The sequence below is a fragment of the Asparagus officinalis genome, chromosome 1 (genome assembly GCF_001876935.1).
Source record: "Asparagus officinalis chromosome 1, Aspof.V1, whole genome shotgun sequence".
NCBI lineage: Eukaryota > Viridiplantae > Streptophyta > Magnoliopsida > Asparagales > Asparagaceae > Asparagus > Asparagus officinalis.
In genome coordinates, this window is record NC_033794.1 from 22,288,670 (window position 1) to 22,307,953 (window position 19,284).

Consider the following 19,284-nt stretch of genomic DNA (forward strand, 5'->3'; position numbering starts at 1 on the left):
AGAAACAAATGCTAAAATAAATAGTTCTATTTTTGTACTTATTAACTACCAAATTTAAATCTTTAGATGGTCAAAATTTTAAATCATTTTTTGTTTTCTCTAGTAAATTAATAATAAATTTTGAGATTTTCTATTTTGTAATTTTTGGAGAAGTGGATGAATGCGGAGTTTGAATGATCATCTATAACTTAATATACCTAAATTAAATCTAAGCTTAAATACATAGTGATTAGGATAGGATAGGATAATTAAAGCTTATACCTAACAATTAAAACTAAATATTACAGAATATGATTATAATGTAATATTTACAATGATCAACGGAATTTCTATTCATGGAAATGGTTTCCCAAACTCCACTTTTAAGGAGACTAGGTTTTATGCACGTGGTTACATATCATGATTAAGTATTTTTAATTTATTTCCTTACTGAAATTTATTCTTCACTTCCACTTTGATATTTTTTCTCACTTGTCTCTCTAAACTTTAGCATTGAGATTATTTATTTTCTTTGATGATATTTGAATGTGCTACACCGAATTTAAATTTTTATGCTGATAATTGAATTGATAGGAAATAAATATACTCCAATGCTAATTTAAAATTTCATGTTATTTGGACCAATATGAAACTAAACTTGACTTGAGAAAGTATATTGTTGTGAAAGTAAAAAACACTCAAAAAATAGTGTTATAAAAGGAAGATGAATAGTTAAAGCCAATAGCCCAAGATGATTGATTAAAAGAGGGCTAGAACAAAACTAAAGAGAATATGAAGTTTATTCCTAATAATTGATAGCCTTCATAAAAAAATACTCAAAAAATAGCATTATAGAAGGAAGGTGAATAATTAAGCCAATAGCCCAAGATGATTGATTAAAAGAGGGCTAGAACAAAACTAAAGAGAATATGAAGTTTGTTTCTAATAATTGATAGCCTTCATAAAAAATCATAACTAAAAATCAATAGAAACTCTAGTAAACTTTTATATGTTAAAAGCACCCACATAAGCATATAAAAGTATAAAAAATTCATGAAAATTCCTTCTAAAGATTTCTAATTTTACTCAAAAAATTAAACTATGCTATAAAATATTCAGAAAATAGATCGTTTATTCCTTCTATATTTTTTATTGAGTCGAGATCAATCATTATTCATCTTTATATTTTTCCTAGAGAATTCTATAATAGTGTCTTCATCATCTACATTAATTATGACATCAGACAGCTGGATTTAGATTTTTTGTGTTGTTATCTTTCCGTGGATTCATTCATCTTTTTTCTTCTCATCTTACTTCACAAAGAAGTTGAATGTATTTCTAATGTTCAACACAAACTTCTAAAACTACGAACTTTGATTATTTTTTTGTTTCAATGAGAATAACTGCTAATTTCATATACAAGAAAATTTTGTGTTTCTAATTTATTACTTAAAAAAGATTAAGAGCTACCTTTTTTCCTCTAATGAATTCTTCAGTTGTGCATCTAATAAGAGTTATTGCTGCATCAAATAATATTATATTTTCTCTAAACTTAATAAACACATTTTTCATTATCAATTTTTCTTAGATTATAATATTAATATTTAATTTTGATATGTTTATTTCATGAATAACGGATATTATCAATTTGTATTACATCATCGATGATTCTGTGGCATTTATCATTTGGACACTCTTATTAACTGAAAGTAACCTAGAGTTAGATTGAATAGGGTAATTGTTAATCTAATCTGATATACGATACCAAATTAAAAACTAATGATGCAATATCTTAACAATATGATGTACAACAAATTATATGCAAAGATATGCAATGATAAACAATATGGAAATATGAGACATAAACAAGCACAAGATGAAAAGTAAAATATTGTGCAAATGACAATCGTAAACACACGATATGATCACGTTTTGTACCTCGTAGTTCTTGAAAAAATTTATTGTACCCACTTAAACAAGTTTTGTACCTACTTAATCAAGTTTTTGTACCCACTTATGCACGTTTTGTACCCACTTAAACAAGTTTTGTACCAACTTATGCACGTTTTCTACCTACTTATGCACGTTTTGTACCTCTTTGATCTGGAATATTGTACTTACTACTTACTAATTTTTTGTACCACATTGATTTGGGAAAAATTTGTACCCAGTTATTAAAGTTTTGTACCTACTTACGCACGTTTTGTACCTACTTACGTATGTTTTGTACCTCGTAGTTATTGAAAATCTTTATTGAACCCACTTAATCAAAATTTGTACCTTCTTACGCACGTTTTCTTCCTACTTTTGCACATTTTGTACCCACTTAAACAAGTTTTTTTGGTAAATAAAAAAAATTTATTCATCAACCAATATGTAAAGAGTATGTACATCAAGAATCTCATCACATTTGTGAGATAACAAAATTTGTAACTAAAGCTCTATGAAAATCTTTGTTTGATGCAATATCTTAACAATATGATGTACAACAAATTATATGCAAAGATATGCAATGATAAACAATATGGAAATATGAGACATAAACAAGCACAAGATGAAAAGTAAAATATTGTGCAAAAGACAATCGTAAACACACGATATGATCACGTTTTGTACCTCGTAGTAAATTATCTTTGTTTTTTGATAACCACCAACTTATGAAATTTGGAGCGGTATGAATGGTTCATTTTAGTAGGCGATTCTTCCTGATAACGTGCTCCTCCGCTTAGATCTCAAAAGGCGAAGATGAAGAAGAAGTCTGGAAGCAAAGGAATCTTGAGTGGAGAACTGAGGGATTCGATCTTCATCTATAAATCCTCGGCTGCTGGTGAATCCTCGTTCAATGCTGACGAAATCTTGGATGGAACAGTTAACTCTCATATCTCTAAAGAAATGGAGATGGAGAGTACGGGTCAAAAGGGAGCAAAGAAGAAGCTGATGATGAATGATATTCTTACCAGAGCTGGTTCTTGTTCAGATCCGCCGATTCTTCAAAAGGATGTTGGTTTTAGATCTCGTCAACTCAGTTCCTCCCCATCTTGGGCTGATGAAATTAAGGAAAGTATTGATTCAGATCCAGTTGCTATTTCCCCTTTGAGAGATGGTAATGAGGAGATTTTCACCCCTTTTATAGATAGAAATGTGATTTTGGAGGAGGATAAAACTTCTCCTAATCTTGATGAGCTAAATGGCCTTGATCAGGATGAGGTTAAGAATCTTGATGCCAATGTGAAACAAGATAAGAAATCTTTTGCTAGTCTTTTTTCTGATAATAGGAAATTGGAAAGTGGTTTACCATTAAATTTTGTTCCTTCTTCTAAAACAAACACTGTTACATTCAATGATGAAGAATGGAAGGAAGGGGAAAATCTTTGGAAATTTGCTTTGATTGGACATGTAATTGGGATGAATGTCAAATTTAAATCCATGGAGTCCTATGTCTCTAAATTGTGGAGCAGAATATCTATTCCAAGGGTTTTCTTGCTTAAGCAAGGGATTTTCTTATTTGAATTTCAATCTGACAGTAATATGAGAGATATTCTGGAAGCAGGTCCCTGGTTTTTTGGTTCAAGACCTCTAATTCTTAAGCCATGGACAATTGAAACTGATATAGAGAAGCTTCAGGATCATTCATATCCAATTTGAGTTCAGTTTCCTAATCTTCGTTTGAATCTTTGGAATTCCACTGGTATAAGCAAGGTTGCTAGCTTGATTGGGTGCCCTATCACTACTGATAAACTTACTGCCACGAGGCAACGTCTGAGTTATGTCAGAGTCTTGTTAGAAGTGAAGCTCCCTTTAACTGATCCCCTACCTGATCAAATTCAAATTCAGGGCCCTAATGGTGTAAGCTATTACCAAAAGGTCCTATATGAGTTTAAGCCTAGATGGTGTTCTCTATGTAAAAATATAGGGCATGAAACTCATCAATGTAGGAGAAATACTACAAAGAAGATTTGGGTGATGAAAAAGCCTGCTGCTAACCAATCTGGTGATAAACAGGAAACTATTGTTAATGAGACATGTTCAAGTCAGTATCTAAAGTCTGATGCTGAGAATTCTCTGGTTGTTAGTGATATCCTGGAAGTGAGTAAACATGCACATCAGGAGGGACATGTGCAAGCTATGCATGTTGCTGGCTCTTTACAGCATGATGCATATGAAGCTGGAAAAGGGAAAGAAGCTGAGATTTCTCTGGCTGATAGAAATATCCTGGAAGTAAGAAAACATGCACAGCAAGGGAAACATGCACAAGTTACACATATTTCTGGAGGAAATGTATTAGATCCTTTACAACATGCATATGAAGCTGGAAAGGTGAAAGATAAGGGACATATGCAACAGGTGCCTGGGGGTTTTCTACTCTTTTTGCTGGCAAACAGCAAGTTGGATTTACTAGTGTATCTGGTTCTCGTGCTGCAAAAAGAGTCTTTATGAATGCCTCTGATACATCTATTCAATCCTCACACTTCTCTATTTTAGATCATCAGATCTGTGAATTGGATTCCTCCAATTCTGATAGAGGAGGGGAAGGGGGATTAGCTCAATAAATGCAGTTGGCAATCTAGAATATTAGAGGGTTTAACAAATCCTCTAAACATGGGATAGTTAAAAAATTTATCCAGGATCATAATATCGAATATTAGAGGGTTTAACAAATCCTCTAAACATGGGATAGTTAAAAAATTTATCCAGGATCATAATATCTCTTTTTTAGCTCTGTTAGAAACCAAATTGGCTGGGGAGGATAGAATGCAGACTATTGGAAATAAGATTGCCAAGGATTGGAAGTGGATAGCTAATACACATATGACAAGAACTGCCAGGATATGGATTTTATAGGACAATGAGATTATCTCTACCCAAGTCATTAAAATCTCTGAGCAATATTTGACTTGTGAGATTAAGTCTAAAGATGGGAAATTATTTTGCTTGTTTACTACAGTCTATGCCCTTAATCACATTGAGGGTAGAAAAGCCTTATGGGAAGAATTATTGGCTTTTAAAAGGAATGTAGGCCTCCCCTGGGTTGTGGGTGGTGATTTCAATGCAATTATTAATGGTGAAGAGAAAACTGGAGGTTCTCAAGTTACTAATGCTGAGACTCAAGATTTTTAGAATTTTATTGCCTCTAGCCAATTGCTACATATCAAAACAATTGGTTTCTTTTTTACCTGGTGCAACAAGCAGGAATCTTCTTCTAGAGTCTGAAGTAGACTAGACAGAATTCTGGTCAATGAGGATTGGATTAATAAATACACTGCCAGTCAAGTTGAATTTTTGTCACCCCTTTGCTCTGATCACTCTCCAGGTCTCATAACTGTGGGTGATAACAATGTTGAGGGAAAGAAGACATTTAAATTCTTTAACATGTGGACCAAGCATCCTGATTTTTTGCCTTTGGTAAATTCAGTGTGGAATCAAGAGATCAGGGGCTATAATATGTTCAGGTTTTACTCTAAACTAAAAAAGCTTAAGCCTGCTCTCAAGGAACTTAATCAATCTCATTTTATGCATATCAGTCAACAAGTGCAAAGAGCTAAATCAGAATTATGTGATATCCAATTGAGATTGAGTGCAGATTTGTTCAATTCTGATCTGATATTAAAGGAGAAGGAATGTATCAAGAAGTATACTAGATTGATTGATTGTGAAAGCTCATTCTACAGTCAAAAAGCAAACATAAATTGGAGATTGCATGCTGATAAGTGCACTCATTTCTTCCACTCAGTTATGAATGCTAAGAGGCACAAAAACAGGATCCTATCTTTACACACTGATGCTGGTACTAGAATTTCTGATACACCTGATATTATATCAGAATTTGTCCATTACTATAAGAATTTGTTGGGCTGGTACTAGAATTTCTGATACACCTGATATTATATCAGAATTTGTCCATTACTATAAGAATTTGTTGGGGACTGCTAGGCCTACTTCTCCTCCTGTATCAGAATTTGTCCATTACTATAAGAATTTGTTGGGGACTGCTAGGCCTACTTCTCCTCCTGATCCTGCAGTGATCTTAAAGGGACCTATCTTAACTTCAGACCAGTGCAGTGATCTCTGTTCTCCTGTTACCAGGGAGGAGATTAAGCATGCATTATTTTCAATGTCTGACACTAAAGCTCCTGGCCCTGATGGTTACAATGCTTCTTTTTTCAAGGCTTCTTGGGGTATTATAAATGAGGACTTATTCCTTGCTATTGAGGAGTTTTTTCACTCAGGTAAACTGTTAGGCACTCTTAACACAACGGTTATTACATTGGTGCCAAAGACTCAAAATCCAAACTCAACATCTGATTTTAGGCCCATCTCATGCTACAATGTTACATATAAAATTATCACAAAGATAATTGCAAACAAGATCAATAAAGTCTTGGGATACCTTGTTAATGAAGCACAAAGTGCATTTGTGAAGGGAAGACTCATTTCTAGCAACTTTTTGTTAGCTCATGAGTTAATCAAACACTATGGGAGGAAGCATAATTCTCCAAGAGCTATTTTAAACATTGACTTGAGAAAGGCTTTTGATACAATCAGTTGGGAGTTTATTAAGGCTATGCTTATTGGTTTGGGTTTTCCTAGCATTATGATCAACTGGATCATGGAGTGTATAACAACACCAAAATTCTCAATAGCAATTAATGGAGGTTTGCACGGCTATTTTCAGGGGGCTAGGGGTTTAAGGCAAGGGGATCCCCTCTCCCCTTACCTATTTTTCATTGGTATGGAGTATTTGTCAAGGAGACTAATTGCTTTGAAGGATGATAGACTGTTTAAATTTCATCCGAAATGTTCTATACTAAAAATTACGCATCTGATGTTTGCGGATGATTTGCTTTTATTTAGCAAAGCTGATTTATGCTCAATTACCAAAATCTATCAATGCTTTCAAGATTTTAGTCAGGTTTCTGGACTAGATGCAAACTTTAGTAAGTGCTTTGTTTATCTAACTGGGATTGAGGAGGGCATTAAGGCTCAGATCTGCAATTACCTGAATTTTTCAAAGGGTGTCCTGCCTATAAAGTATCTTGGTTTACCTCTGAATACAAAGAGACTATCCTATGTTGATTGTTCTTCATTGATTGGGAAAACCCAAGACAAGTTTCAGTTTTGGCAATAGAAAAGAAAGCTGTCATACGCAGGTAGACTTCAACTTATCAAATCAGTCATTCTTGGTATCCAAACTTTCCTTAACGTTGTATCGTCATCGGAATAAGAATCCGAGAGTTCGTCATCGGAATGGATTCCTTCATAGATCCCCGGGTAATCGTTATATCCAACGGCTTCTAGCTGAAGCTGAGATTGGGGCATCTACACGTTGATAAAACCGCCCTAATAATTTTGATACACGGACAGTGAGAGTTCGCTTCCCGGGTACTTCTCTTTCGAGATTTATTCGTACCCCCAGCCCGATAGTACAACTCATCGATGTTGCGGTCGGAGTAACCTATCGGCTTCTTATATGGATTCTCAGGTATAACGCGTTTGTCTGTCTGACGCGTTTTCCTCTGAGTAAACATTGCCTTGTTGGCATCTACAGGAGTCACACGTTTGGAATCATACCCTTGTGAGGGTGAAACCTTAACGGGATCCTAGTTTTCTACACGTACCTCCAAGCGGGCTGTTGTAGAAATTAATTTGTTAGGAGGTCACGTACGACCCCCAGTCCGGATGTTTGCTCGAAGCTCCTTTAACGGTCTCAAGCTTTCCTTAACAAGCGCTTTTCCTCGATTTTCGGGTAGGGCACCGACACGATCCTTCAATGGGATTCTAGATTTGGAGAGACCCACGTTGTCATAGGGTTTCACCGGAAGTACGGGAGCAGGGTCTGGAGTTGACGAAGGCCGGAGATCAACGTCGTCTGCTTTTGCCTTAGGCGCTGATTTGGCTTTTGGCACCCAAACTTGTTTGGATCTCGGCGATCTCTTAACTACCTCTTCCTTTTGCATTTTCTGTGCTTTTCGCACAAGGGTCCGGGCATGCGCAAGCAAGGCGCGGTGCTTCTGGATTCTCTCCTCGAGAGTAGAGCAGGTTCTTTTAACACGAACCCATTCGTTAATTGGAGATCGAGGGGAGGATTCCGATGCTAGTCGTGGCAACAGATTAGCCACTTGGTGTTTTTTAAACTCCAGATCTGCTTGGTAATGGAGTCCATCCACCTGATCCAAAGCCTTGGCGAATTGGCGCGCGAGGCATTGGCGTTTCCTTTGACGTGCTCTCTTTGATAGAGTTGGCGCACCTTCAGCAGTAGGCTCCTTTATCACGAAGGAGTTCAGATCTGCAGATCTGGTCTCATCGGATGCCGGCAGATCATTGTAGGGTGCAACTGTAGCATCGATTACGGGGAGATCGACTTCTCGAGTCTTCAGATCTGGAGACCGGTGGATCTTCTAGGAGGAGGAGATCTTCCTGCGCTTATGAGGAGGAGCAGATCCGGAGGAGGAGGAGGAGATGTACTCTTCAAATTTCTGCTGGTCGAATTCGTATTCGACATTTTCGAACACCGGGATCTTGATCGTCGGTTGCGGCAAGATAGCTTCGGCAGCGAGGCTGTTGGCTCCCACTGTGGTCGCCAGTTTGTTTGTGGTGAAAGTTGATTTCTTCATTGCTATTGAATCTATTACAACTTTAGTTGTTATAATAAACTCGAATAAAATAAAAAAGTTGATCTTTTTATAAGATCTCCTTACACAATGAAAATAAAAAAAGAGTTTACAACTTTATCAAACAAACGTAGAGATAGTTTATCGATCTTCTGCTTACGTGGGATCTTTGCCTGTACCGGGGTTTATCCGTGGACCACCGTCGATCAGATCTGATTGCTAAAAAATCGGGCAGAGCTTCGTCTATCCGCGAAGGGATCGAGAAACCGTAGCTCTTATCTCGGCGAAGCAAGATAATCACTCTTCTTAAGATTACCGAAACGGGATAATCCTAAGGAATGAACCGGGTTGCAGATCTTACTCCACCTCCTCTCTGAAATCTGTGCACTTTAAGTCTTCAATCCGGCAGGGCTTCGCCGAGGCACGAGAATTCCAGATCCAGAAAAATGAAGGCCTGTTATAGGCTTGAGGGAGATCCGGGCGGTTAAAAACGCGTAACGGACATGTTTGGGGCTGGAGACACCCCAGGGTGTCTCGGCCTTGGCCGAGACACCTTGGGGTGTCTCGTTTGGGCCGAGACACCTCGGGGTGTTGAGACGCCGTTTTTTCGTACGTTTGTTCGTTTCCGCCGTAACTTCTTCATCCGAACTTGGATTTGAGTGATTCAAAGTACATTGGAAAGCCGACAAGGAGTTCTATAAGCTCCAATGATTAGATCATCTGTGGAATCAACTGGGACACAAGGGGCATAGCGCCTTTTGTAGGCGACGCGGGGCTCTCGATCAATTCGTATCCTCGTTATTCTAAAACTCCGATGCTTCACGTAGTTCATCGATTCACTTCAAGCGTTTGTCGACGTCAATCAATCTTCTGTAAACTGGATAGTGACGTTCATTATCTTTTCTTAACACTGAGCCGTTCGTGGAGACCTATAGGCAATTTTCGATGCCTACAAGATCTAGAGATCAGACCATGAGCCAAATACTCCTCCTATGAACTCCACGATGAAAGACAACCACAACCAGTTTTCTGCTCCTGCTGTGCCTGATCATCTTTAGTCTATACACATTTACAATGAGCAAATCCAATCAGTTTCATTCTGCTCCTGCTGTGCCTGATCATCTTTAGTCTATACACATTTACAATGAGCAAATCCAATCAGTTTCATTTTCAGCTATATATGGAGAATTTAGTTTAGTCTATACACATTTACAATGAGCAAATCCAATCAGTTTCATTTTCAGCTATATATGGAGAATTTAGTTAAACAGTTAGAATGTCAACTTTGATCTGTTTAACCAAAATCTCCACAGTCTTATACTTCCGCTGAAAGATTTTCATATTCCTCTCATACCAAAGGTGATAGATAGTAGACAATAAGTGGGCTTGTAACCAAGCGGGGCATTAAGTGGTCGTGAACGTTAGGCCTTTTAACTGGACCTGGTTGTGCAGTACTCTCTGCTGGCCCGCCCGTTCCGAGTTGGGCAGTGATGCGTGTGGGCCGAGCGATGGCTGGGCTCACTTGTTTCTTGAAGGGCAGGGCACCGCGTCAGGCTGGCTTCACTTAAACAAGTTTTGTACCCACTTAAACAAGTTTTTTTACCAACTTATGCACGTTTTCTACCTACTTATGCACGCTTTGTACCTCTTTGATCTGGAATATTATACTTACTTCTTACGCATGTTTTCTACCTACTTATGCACGTTTTGTACCTCATTGATCTAGAAAAAATTTATTGTACTTACTACTTACTAATATTTTGTACTCAATTATGCACGTTTTGTACCTCGTTGTTCTGGAAAAAATTTGTACCCAGTTATTAAAGTTTTGTACCTACTTATGCACATTTTTACCTATTTAAGCATATTTTGTAACTCATAGTTCTTGAAAAAATTTATTGTACCCACTTAAACAAGTTTTGTACCCACTTAATCAAGTTTTTGTACTCACTTAAACAAGTTTTGTACCCACTTAAACAAGTTTTTTACCAACTTATGCACGTTTTCTACCTACTTATGCACGCTTTGTACCTCTTTGCTCTGGAATATTGTACTTACTTATTACACACGTTTTCTACCTACTTATGCATGTTTTGTACCTCATTGATCTAGAAAAAAAATATTGTACTTACTACTTACTAATATTTTGTACTCAATTATGCACGTTTTGTACCTCGTTGTTCTAGAAAAAATTTGAACCCAGTTATTAAAGTTTTGTACCTACTTATGCATATTTTTTACCTACTTAAGCATATTTTGTACCTCGTAGTTCTTGAAAAAATTTATTGTACCCACTTAAACAAGTTTTGTACCAACTTAATCAAGTTTTTATACCCACTTAAACAAGTTTTGTACCCACTTAAACAAGTTTTTTACCAACTTATGCACGTTTTCTACCTACTTATGCACGCTTTGTACCTCTTTGCTCTGGAATATTGTACTTACTTCTTACGCACGTTTTCTACCTACTTATGCACGTTTTGTACCTCATTGATCTAGAAAAAAAATATTGTACTTACTACTTACTAATATTTTGTACTCAATTATGCACGTTTTGTACCTCGTTGTTTTGGAAAAAATTTGTACCCAGTTATTAAAGTTTTGTACCTACTTATGCACATTTTGTACCTATTTAAGCATATTTTGTACCTCGTAGTTCTTAAAAAAATTTATTGTACCCACTTATTAAAATATTGTACCAACTTATGCACATTTTGTATGATTTGGCTCTGTTAAAAAATTTCTACCAACTTAATCAAATTTTTTACCCACTTATGCACATTTTGTATCTCATAGATATGGAAAAAAATTTGTACCTCATAGACTTAGAAAAAAATTAAATTCAAATTATCATCCATACATGATTAATCCATACAACCACATTATCATCTATACAACCAAATCATCCATATGTACATAAACTTTAATTTAAATTATCAGCCATACATGATTAATCCATACAACCAATCACCCATACGTACATAAACTTTATTTCAAATTTTTAACATTCTTCAGAAACACATGCTTTGTTTTGGCCCACCGTTAACTTTGTTTTGGCCAACCGTTAACTTTGTTTTGGCCCTCCGTTAACTTTCTCGACCACCACCTGCAACATTTTTCATCTACAAAAAAAATTTATAACTTTAACATGACAAATGCATCGACATGGAAAAAAATATTAAATCAAGATTAAATATAATACCTTAGCTAAAGGACAACTTGTTATATAATGTCCTTTTCCCTTACAAAATCCACAAAATCTTTGTTTTTTTATACCCTTTTCTTGTGCTATCTCCATTCCGGACATAATTCTAGTAGTTTGTGCTGGTCGTCCCTTCGTGGCAATAGGCTTATCTGGATCACGAATAGTGATTTGAGTTGCTTCCTCTACAGAGATGGGTATGGATGAAGTAGACATCTTATTGCTGGCATTGCTCTCATTTCCATTGTTGTTAAGTTCCTTTTCTTTCTTGTAAGCACCAACTTCTTCAAAAAATGAGTCTAAAAAAGCACTGAACTTATCATAAAGTGTACTTGACGTCAATGTATCTTCTAGTGCCTTGTTACATCTACTCCTAAGGGCCCAATGTTTAATGATAGAGAGTTACTTTTCACTATTTGAAAGGCAATTTCTAACAACTCTGCAACCAACATGTCTTGCTTTACTTGTCCATCGTTGCATAATATATCTTGATGGAATTTTTAATACTTGCTTCTTTACTAAAATGTGCAAGCTATGTTTGCATAATATACCTTCCATCTCAAATTTCGCATAAGAGCACTTAATTCTTTTATCTTTGGATGCATCGAAAACAACATGATGCTTTAACCTCTTCTTGCTCTCATCCTCGCTATCTATATTCCAAACGGCATAAGTAGCACTTACGCCATCCTTCGACAACCTTTCATGAAGCATGGAGTAACTGTCCTTGAGTTCTTTCCGAAAGATAGTAAACATATTCTTTGTATAATTCTCCCTAGCTTGATTTTCAATAGGATGTTCCATCATCAATGTAGGAACATAGTTTGTGGACTTAAAATCTTGCTCAAGTTCAACGGCTCGACGAGCTCCGACAGAATTATCATATTGCTTAACAAAATCATGTAACTCGGTATTTGCATTCACAAAATGATCAAAAAAAGCATTAATTCCCTCACTCCGCTGAGTAGATGTCATTCCTGCAGTAAAAGTATCTTTAAGATAAACTGGAGCCCAATGGTCTCGATGATTGTATAAATTTACTAACCAATTCCTTTTATCTGCACCATATTTGTTCCTCATTTCTTCCCAACGCTTCACAATTTTTTCTTCTGATTTACTCCAATATCATTTGTTATACATTATACCCACATCCTCACCATATTCATTATGCATTGATTGAAGATTTTGTAAGGCATTCCTATGAAGGTGCCACGAACAAAAACGATGATGAGTTTGAGGAAAAACTTTATGAATTGCACCACACATTGCTTTATCTTGATCAGTGATGATTGTTAATGGTGCTACACCCGACATACATTTTAACCATTGGCTAAATAACCATATAAATGTCTCTTCCGTTTCATCGGCCAGTAACGCACACCCAAATAGAGTAGATTGTCGATGATGGTTAACGCCCGTAAATGGTGCAAACGGCAATTTTAATTGTTCGTTCTATCATCAAAGCAAACAACATCTCCAAATTGCAAGTAAGAAGTCCTCGACCTACCATCCACCCAAAAAACACTTCTCATCTTCCCATCATTTTCTAAATCAAGTGCGAAGTAAAATTGAGGATCAAATACATTTTTCTCTTGAAATTGACGAACTATGCTCACGCACTCATGACCGACATTATTTTTTCATTTAATTCTAAGTTGTGCTTAGCATTCTTGTTGAGTGAGAGAGCCTTGCTCATTTCCATGAGCAACGTCTATAACCTTACAAATGGTAGAAGGCCGTAAACCTTGATTGTCAAGAGTATCTATCAACCTTCTTGTCGATTGAGCTCGATGAAGTGTCCGATGTGAGTAGTGCTTCTTTACCCGATTTGGGGTGGTTAATGGATGGCCATTATGATTAATGTTTAACTTTCGGACCACCCATTTTTCAGTGCTTCTATCAAGTCCAATAACCATCCTTGCGTTGCATCCACATCTTGTATCGAACTTTCGACTACATTCCGACCATTTTCTCTTTTATCTTTTAAAAATTTAAATCCTTCCTTGTCACATACATATATTCTAGATATGATTGCATCTTTCTTTCTCGACCAAGTTGTGTGACCCTTGCGAACACCAAGTCCCTTAAGTCTAGCGTATGCATTGTAGAAATTATAAGCTTCCTCATGAGTAGAAAACTCCATTCCAATATATGGATCAACAACAAAATTACCTTCACCATTTTCAACACCAATAGGCTCATCAACATTCTGCTCATGCTCAGATGCCTGTAAAAATATAGAAAAAAATTTATAAAAGTCAATATAAAAGACAACTATTTTGGTATATTTTATTAGATAGTAGTACACAATAAACAATAAGATATTATCACCTGAGAGAAAAAACTTGTCGTAGATAGTAAACCATGGTCCTCGCCTTCAAGGTCAAGGGCTATATATTTGTTTTCATCTTCAACCATTGTTGTATCACGTGAGAGAATTGTTGGCGTGTCCATACAAGCTATCAAATTATCACATATAAGAAGTTCAAAATCTATAGAAAATCGTCCTGAAGTTCATCTTTCAATTTCACTAAACAATCTCATTACGATAATTTAAACAATTTTGAAAGCTCATATCCAATTTAACATTAAACCTATCCTAAAATTTAAACTAAAATATGATAATATTCATAATTCATATTCCAAAATGAACCAGATTTACAAGTTAAAACCTCCAACAAACAAGTTAATTCATAACCTAAACTTAGATCAAAAAGCAATGTTGCTCGTGAACTACCAAATGCCATCACGTTCCCATTAGAATTCCAAGCATCTACTCTAAAATTGATACAATCAAATACAAAAACTAAAAAGAAAAGCTGATGAAAAAAAAACCTAACATACAAAAAAAAAAACGCACCTGAGATGATTTTTTTGGGCGGACGTCGAACGGAGGTCGAGCGGAGGTCGGACGTCGAGCGGACGTCGACGTCGAGCGGACGTCGACGTCGAGCGGAGGTCGAGCGGGGATCAATGGCGGAGATCAATGGCGGAGGTCGGACGTCGAGGGAAGGTCGAGCGGAGGAAGAGACAACGAAATTTCTGCGGATTGGTTTTTTTTTTTGGGAATTTGCTAAACGCGGTCATCATTAGGGTATATTTTTGGTAATTTGTTTTTTCTTTTTTTGGGAATTGTTTTAAATCAATGGTTGAGATGATTTTGGGGTTTTTGAGATCAATGACTGAGATTGCGCATCCTTAGGCTACACCTAGGGAGTCACCTTAGATCCACTCATTCAAATGTGAGAACAAATTCACATGGGTAGTGAGTGGATGGGGATGTGACACATCACTACCAAGCACAAAATTTGTACTTGGTACCAAACATACCCATATTTCTCATATATATATATATATATAATGCATTAATCACATATCAATTTTCTCCTTTATTTGGTTAAGGAGAATAATCAATTGTATAACTCTAATTAATTATACTATTTTTATCATCCAGTATCTAGCTAAGGAATTGTACATCGAACAGTTTCTATAATATAGCTGACATGTACTTAATTTTTTAATAATTTATATATAACAACACACTAACTGTATATATAATGTTAACGACGTCATAAATTATAACAAATTTTTATTTCGTACAAGTGATTAAATCTCCTTTCTTGTAAATGTGAAGAAAAAAGAAGCTCGAGATGGTTAAATTTATTTATTTATTTGTTTATACTCCCAAACTTTTCACATATTGGATGATTTCAGAGCTTCTATAGTGGAATTGAACATAATATTTGACGCATGCGGTATTATTCTTCGGATGCACACTTTTGTGGGCATGCACTTTCAACAACACAAATTAACATTAAAAACGATTTACCTTCACAGTTTTATTTGAACCTTTCCGAGTTACTAAATGCACCTTTTGAGGATCACGTTGCGCATATGAGGTCAAAATTTCTAGCCCTGTCAATGTTCTTTAGAGACAGTTAAATAGTTAGGAAAATAATATTTTCGCATTTTATTTATAAAAATATTAAAAACTGAGATAAGCATTGATCAGTGCACTATCCGATACCAAAATTGCCCTCACCTATGAACAGTACTCTATAAAAGGCTGGTATAGGCTCATGGTAGTTCAACCCTAACAAAGGAGCGAGGGGGAGGAAGCAGTAATGGCTTCCAAGTCTTTCATTCTTCTTCTTCTTGCTCTTTTATTTGTAACGTGTGGCTGTGGAACTGCGGAGCCACAAGTTCCGGCCATATACGTGTTCGGCGACTCAACGATGGACGTTGGCAACAATAATTATCTGGGGACGGACGCCGTCAAGGCCAACTTTCCTCACAATGGCATTGACTACCCCCATTCAAAACCTACCGGGAGATTCAGTAATGCCTACAACGGCGCTGACTTTGTTGGTGAGTGTCGTTTGTTAGCATGTTATAATGCTCGAATTTTATTTATGACTTCGAAGTTTTCAGGCTACGAAAGAGACTTTCATATGATATGAGAACTATCCAGATTAATTCAAAACTTATTGGACAACAACAGGTTGAAAAAGGTATTCCTATGTTAATTCAAATCTCATTGGCCAACAAAGGGTTGAAAAATGTATTCGTATATATGTAAGACACTGCAGATTTCGGCCAACAGATAGGACGTTCAATCTGTATAAACATGTTATAGTACCGTAACCCTAGATTTGAGACTTTATTAATTTGCATAATTAGTGAGTATTACAAAATGAAGAAAAAAAAAACTGAACTGAATTTAGGTCTGATATATGGATGATAAACCCAGTAGCTCGGTAATAAAATTTGCTTCCTGAGGCAACATCCACAATAAGAATCATGCAAGAAAATTAATATGCATATGATTTACACATAAGAATTGTGTATATTTAATTTATGTAGAAACTTATTTACAGAATTATTTCCTACCTTTTTCTGAGATAAATGATGCTATGCAATTCTCTCGCATCATTAAGAAATTTTAATGACAACAAAACCACATAAATAATATGTAGTGTCAGTAATATGTAATGTAGTAATATTTTTCAATTTTGTTTATTAATGTGGACAGCCATGAACATGGGTTTCAAACAGAGCCCACCACCTTTTCTAGCCCTGAAGCCCAAACACAAGTACCCCGATATATACAGTGGTAGAGTTGGCGCCAACTTCGCTTCTGCAGGGACAGGAATCCTCGACTCAACGGTTAACCACTCTCCACGTCAATTTTAGTTCTATTCCGATTTTTTTTTAATATTTAGTCCCATAAATCTTTAATATCTTAAGTTTCTATTTCAAATAATTAAAAATGCTATTAAGTCCCCGAATTCTTAAGAGAACATTGGGTGTCATATTGTCCAATTTATTCTCTCATATACACATCAGTCTTTTCTTATAAATTGTTCCAAAACCATCTCTATAATTATTGAAAATTTGCTACTATATCACCCATTCTTATAAGTTGTTTTAAATTGCTCACCTTTCCAATATTAAATATAGAGTTGGGGACCGTACAGTAATTTAAATGATTTGAGTGATTAATATAAAAAATATTAAAGATTTAAGGGACTAATATCCAAGAAAAAAAAAATGTTTACTTTTACTGATGCACGAATATACCTTCTGCTGCAAATTCCTTTTCAAAAATTTTACAGGGGAATACAATCAATATGGCAAAACAAATTGAATATTTCGGGTCATTTCAGCTCTGTGTAATACGAAGAATCAAGATTGAGCGAGCGAAGTATTTGCTCTCGAAATCAATCTTTCTCATTAGTGCTGGGGGGAACGATATATTTGATTTCTTCGTGCAAAACCCAAACGCAACTAAGCCTCAAGTAAATCAGTTCCTCGGCGGCATGATATCCAACTACACATCCCATTTCGAGGTAATTAACTTGTTTCCACGAGTAAAAAATTGATTGATTTACCCTCTTCATCTATATTATGTTTTTAAATAAACATTCTCATCCCTCCCTTACGAAGTTCAACCAGATTAAGTTGTAACTGTTAACTTTTTTGTGGCGTTATAATTCAGACGTCTGGACGTACATTCACATGGAGAATTTTAGGCTTTCTGTATTACCCAAAAACTTCTTTTTGCTCTGATTTCTTCATTTCAATTGTAATGATCTCTGAATTTTGAAGGGCAAATGCCTAATCAAGTTCAAACACCTAAAGGAAAAAAAAAATTATAACCATAACTCTCATTACAACTTTAAAGTTTTAGAACCTGGATTTAAATCCCATTGTGAACAAAAAAGACACCTTTGCATGGATCCAAGTTTCAGACCATTAAATTAAACTGTGGTCAACTTAGTCAGATATGTTAGAGTATACAATTTTGGTAATAGGCAGGCCTTTGAAGAGTCTGCAGAAATATTGTTTGAATAATAAAGCTCCATAATTAAATTAAAGATTTCATTAGCAATCATATATAGGTGGCATATCTTTTGTTGAACTTTACAGATAAGAGTTTTTTATTTTTATTTATTTATTTATTTGTTGAGAAAAAGATAAGACTAGATTTTTTTGAAACAAAGTATAGATGAAAAGGAATTGTTATAATACACCCTTTACAATTATACAATAATGAGCAAACTATGGTAATGAAATATGCAGGCATTATACAATCTTGGAGCAAGAAAATTTGCAATAATCAATGTTCCTCCTATTGGATGTTGCCCACGCTCAAGAACACTTCCGCAAAATCTGGATGGCTCATGTGTTGAAGCATTGAATAATTTGGCCAAGGCTTTTAACAAGGCAACTCCAGCCATCCTCAATAATCTCAGCTCCAAATTAGTTGGACTGAAGTACTCTATTGGGAGTTCTTATGATGTGGTGAATACCATAATTACACACCCACAAGCATTTGGTATGTTTGTGGCATATATAATTCAATTCAATAATCTTTTCTCAAGGGTTGAATTTTATTTCTACTGGTGTTTTTGTCGCATGAGACCCTAAATTCTATTTTAATTATATATCAGGACCCAAATCTTCTAGTTGTAGTTTTTTTGCAGAAACCACCTTTAAAATTTTGTGACAATACGAAAACATTCTTCATAGTTTAAGTAATACAAAAGCCGCAATCAATTTGGGTTTTCGTAGCAATCAACCACCTAGACATATTTCCTAGTGAAATTTCGATAGAAATCCGTAATCCATTGAAAAACAAGTGTCCGACCTTCGAAATCCCTTGAAAAACACGCGTCCGACCTTTGAAAAACTAAGACATGTCACGTTCCTAGCATGCGTGTTTTTCAAGGGTGTTTTGCGGATTTCAATCAAAATGTCACTGAAAAATTAGAAATGCGGTTGATTACTATTGTAAGCCCCACTATAAGCTAGCGTTTTTTTTTTGGTAATTAAATTTAAATATGGTTTTTGTACTTTCACCTTATTTAACTTAACGGTGTTTTTTAATTCTTTTTTAAACAAAACTCCCAAATCTATTAAGTAATGTTTGACCCTAAGCCCTTTCTTAGTTTTATATATTAGATCTCAATTCTTCATATTTCTAATTCTCTA

General features: G+C 35.6%; 2 protein-coding genes across 3 annotated transcripts in view; one reads left to right on the forward strand and one right to left on the reverse strand.

Moving 5' to 3' along the window:
• Positions 13,655 to 14,267, reverse strand: LOC109831894 (protein FAR1-RELATED SEQUENCE 12-like). The gene is made up of 2 exons (XM_020399371.1): positions 14,122 to 14,267; positions 13,655 to 14,017 (listed from the first exon to the last, which is right to left on the reverse strand). The coding sequence occupies exons 1-2, from the start codon at positions 14,242 to 14,244 to the stop codon at positions 13,655 to 13,657; spliced, it is 486 nt and encodes a 161-aa protein (XP_020254960.1). The 5' UTR covers positions 14,245 to 14,267.
• The window catches only part of LOC109821247 (GDSL esterase/lipase At5g55050-like), a 4,645-nt gene continuing 1,230 nt past the window's right edge, over positions 15,870 to 19,284 (forward strand). The window contains exons 1-4 of one of the 2 annotated variants that reach the window (XM_020387436.1): positions 15,870 to 16,158; positions 16,823 to 16,956; positions 17,457 to 17,639; positions 18,373 to 18,628. In XM_020387436.1, coding sequence (XP_020243025.1) covers positions 15,915 to 16,158; positions 16,823 to 16,956; positions 17,457 to 17,639; positions 18,373 to 18,628 — 817 coding nt within the window. In that variant the 5' untranslated portion in view covers positions 15,870 to 15,914. Of the gene's footprint in view, positions 16,159 to 16,822; positions 16,957 to 17,405; positions 17,640 to 18,372; positions 18,629 to 19,284 lie in introns of both variants that reach the window. The other variant, XM_020387430.1, reaches the window with a different exon arrangement.

What these genes read in the sequence shown, in the direction of transcription:
- LOC109831894 (XM_020399371.1), bottom strand. Translation starts at nt 14,244, where the DNA reads ATGGACACGCCAACAATTCTCTCACGTGATACAACAATGGTTGAAGAT. An exon ending in CGACAAGTTTTTTCTCTCAG is followed by an intron (nt 14,018 to 14,121) that starts GTGATAATATCT and finishes ATATTTTTACAG; the next exon opens with GCATCTGAGCATGAGCAGAA.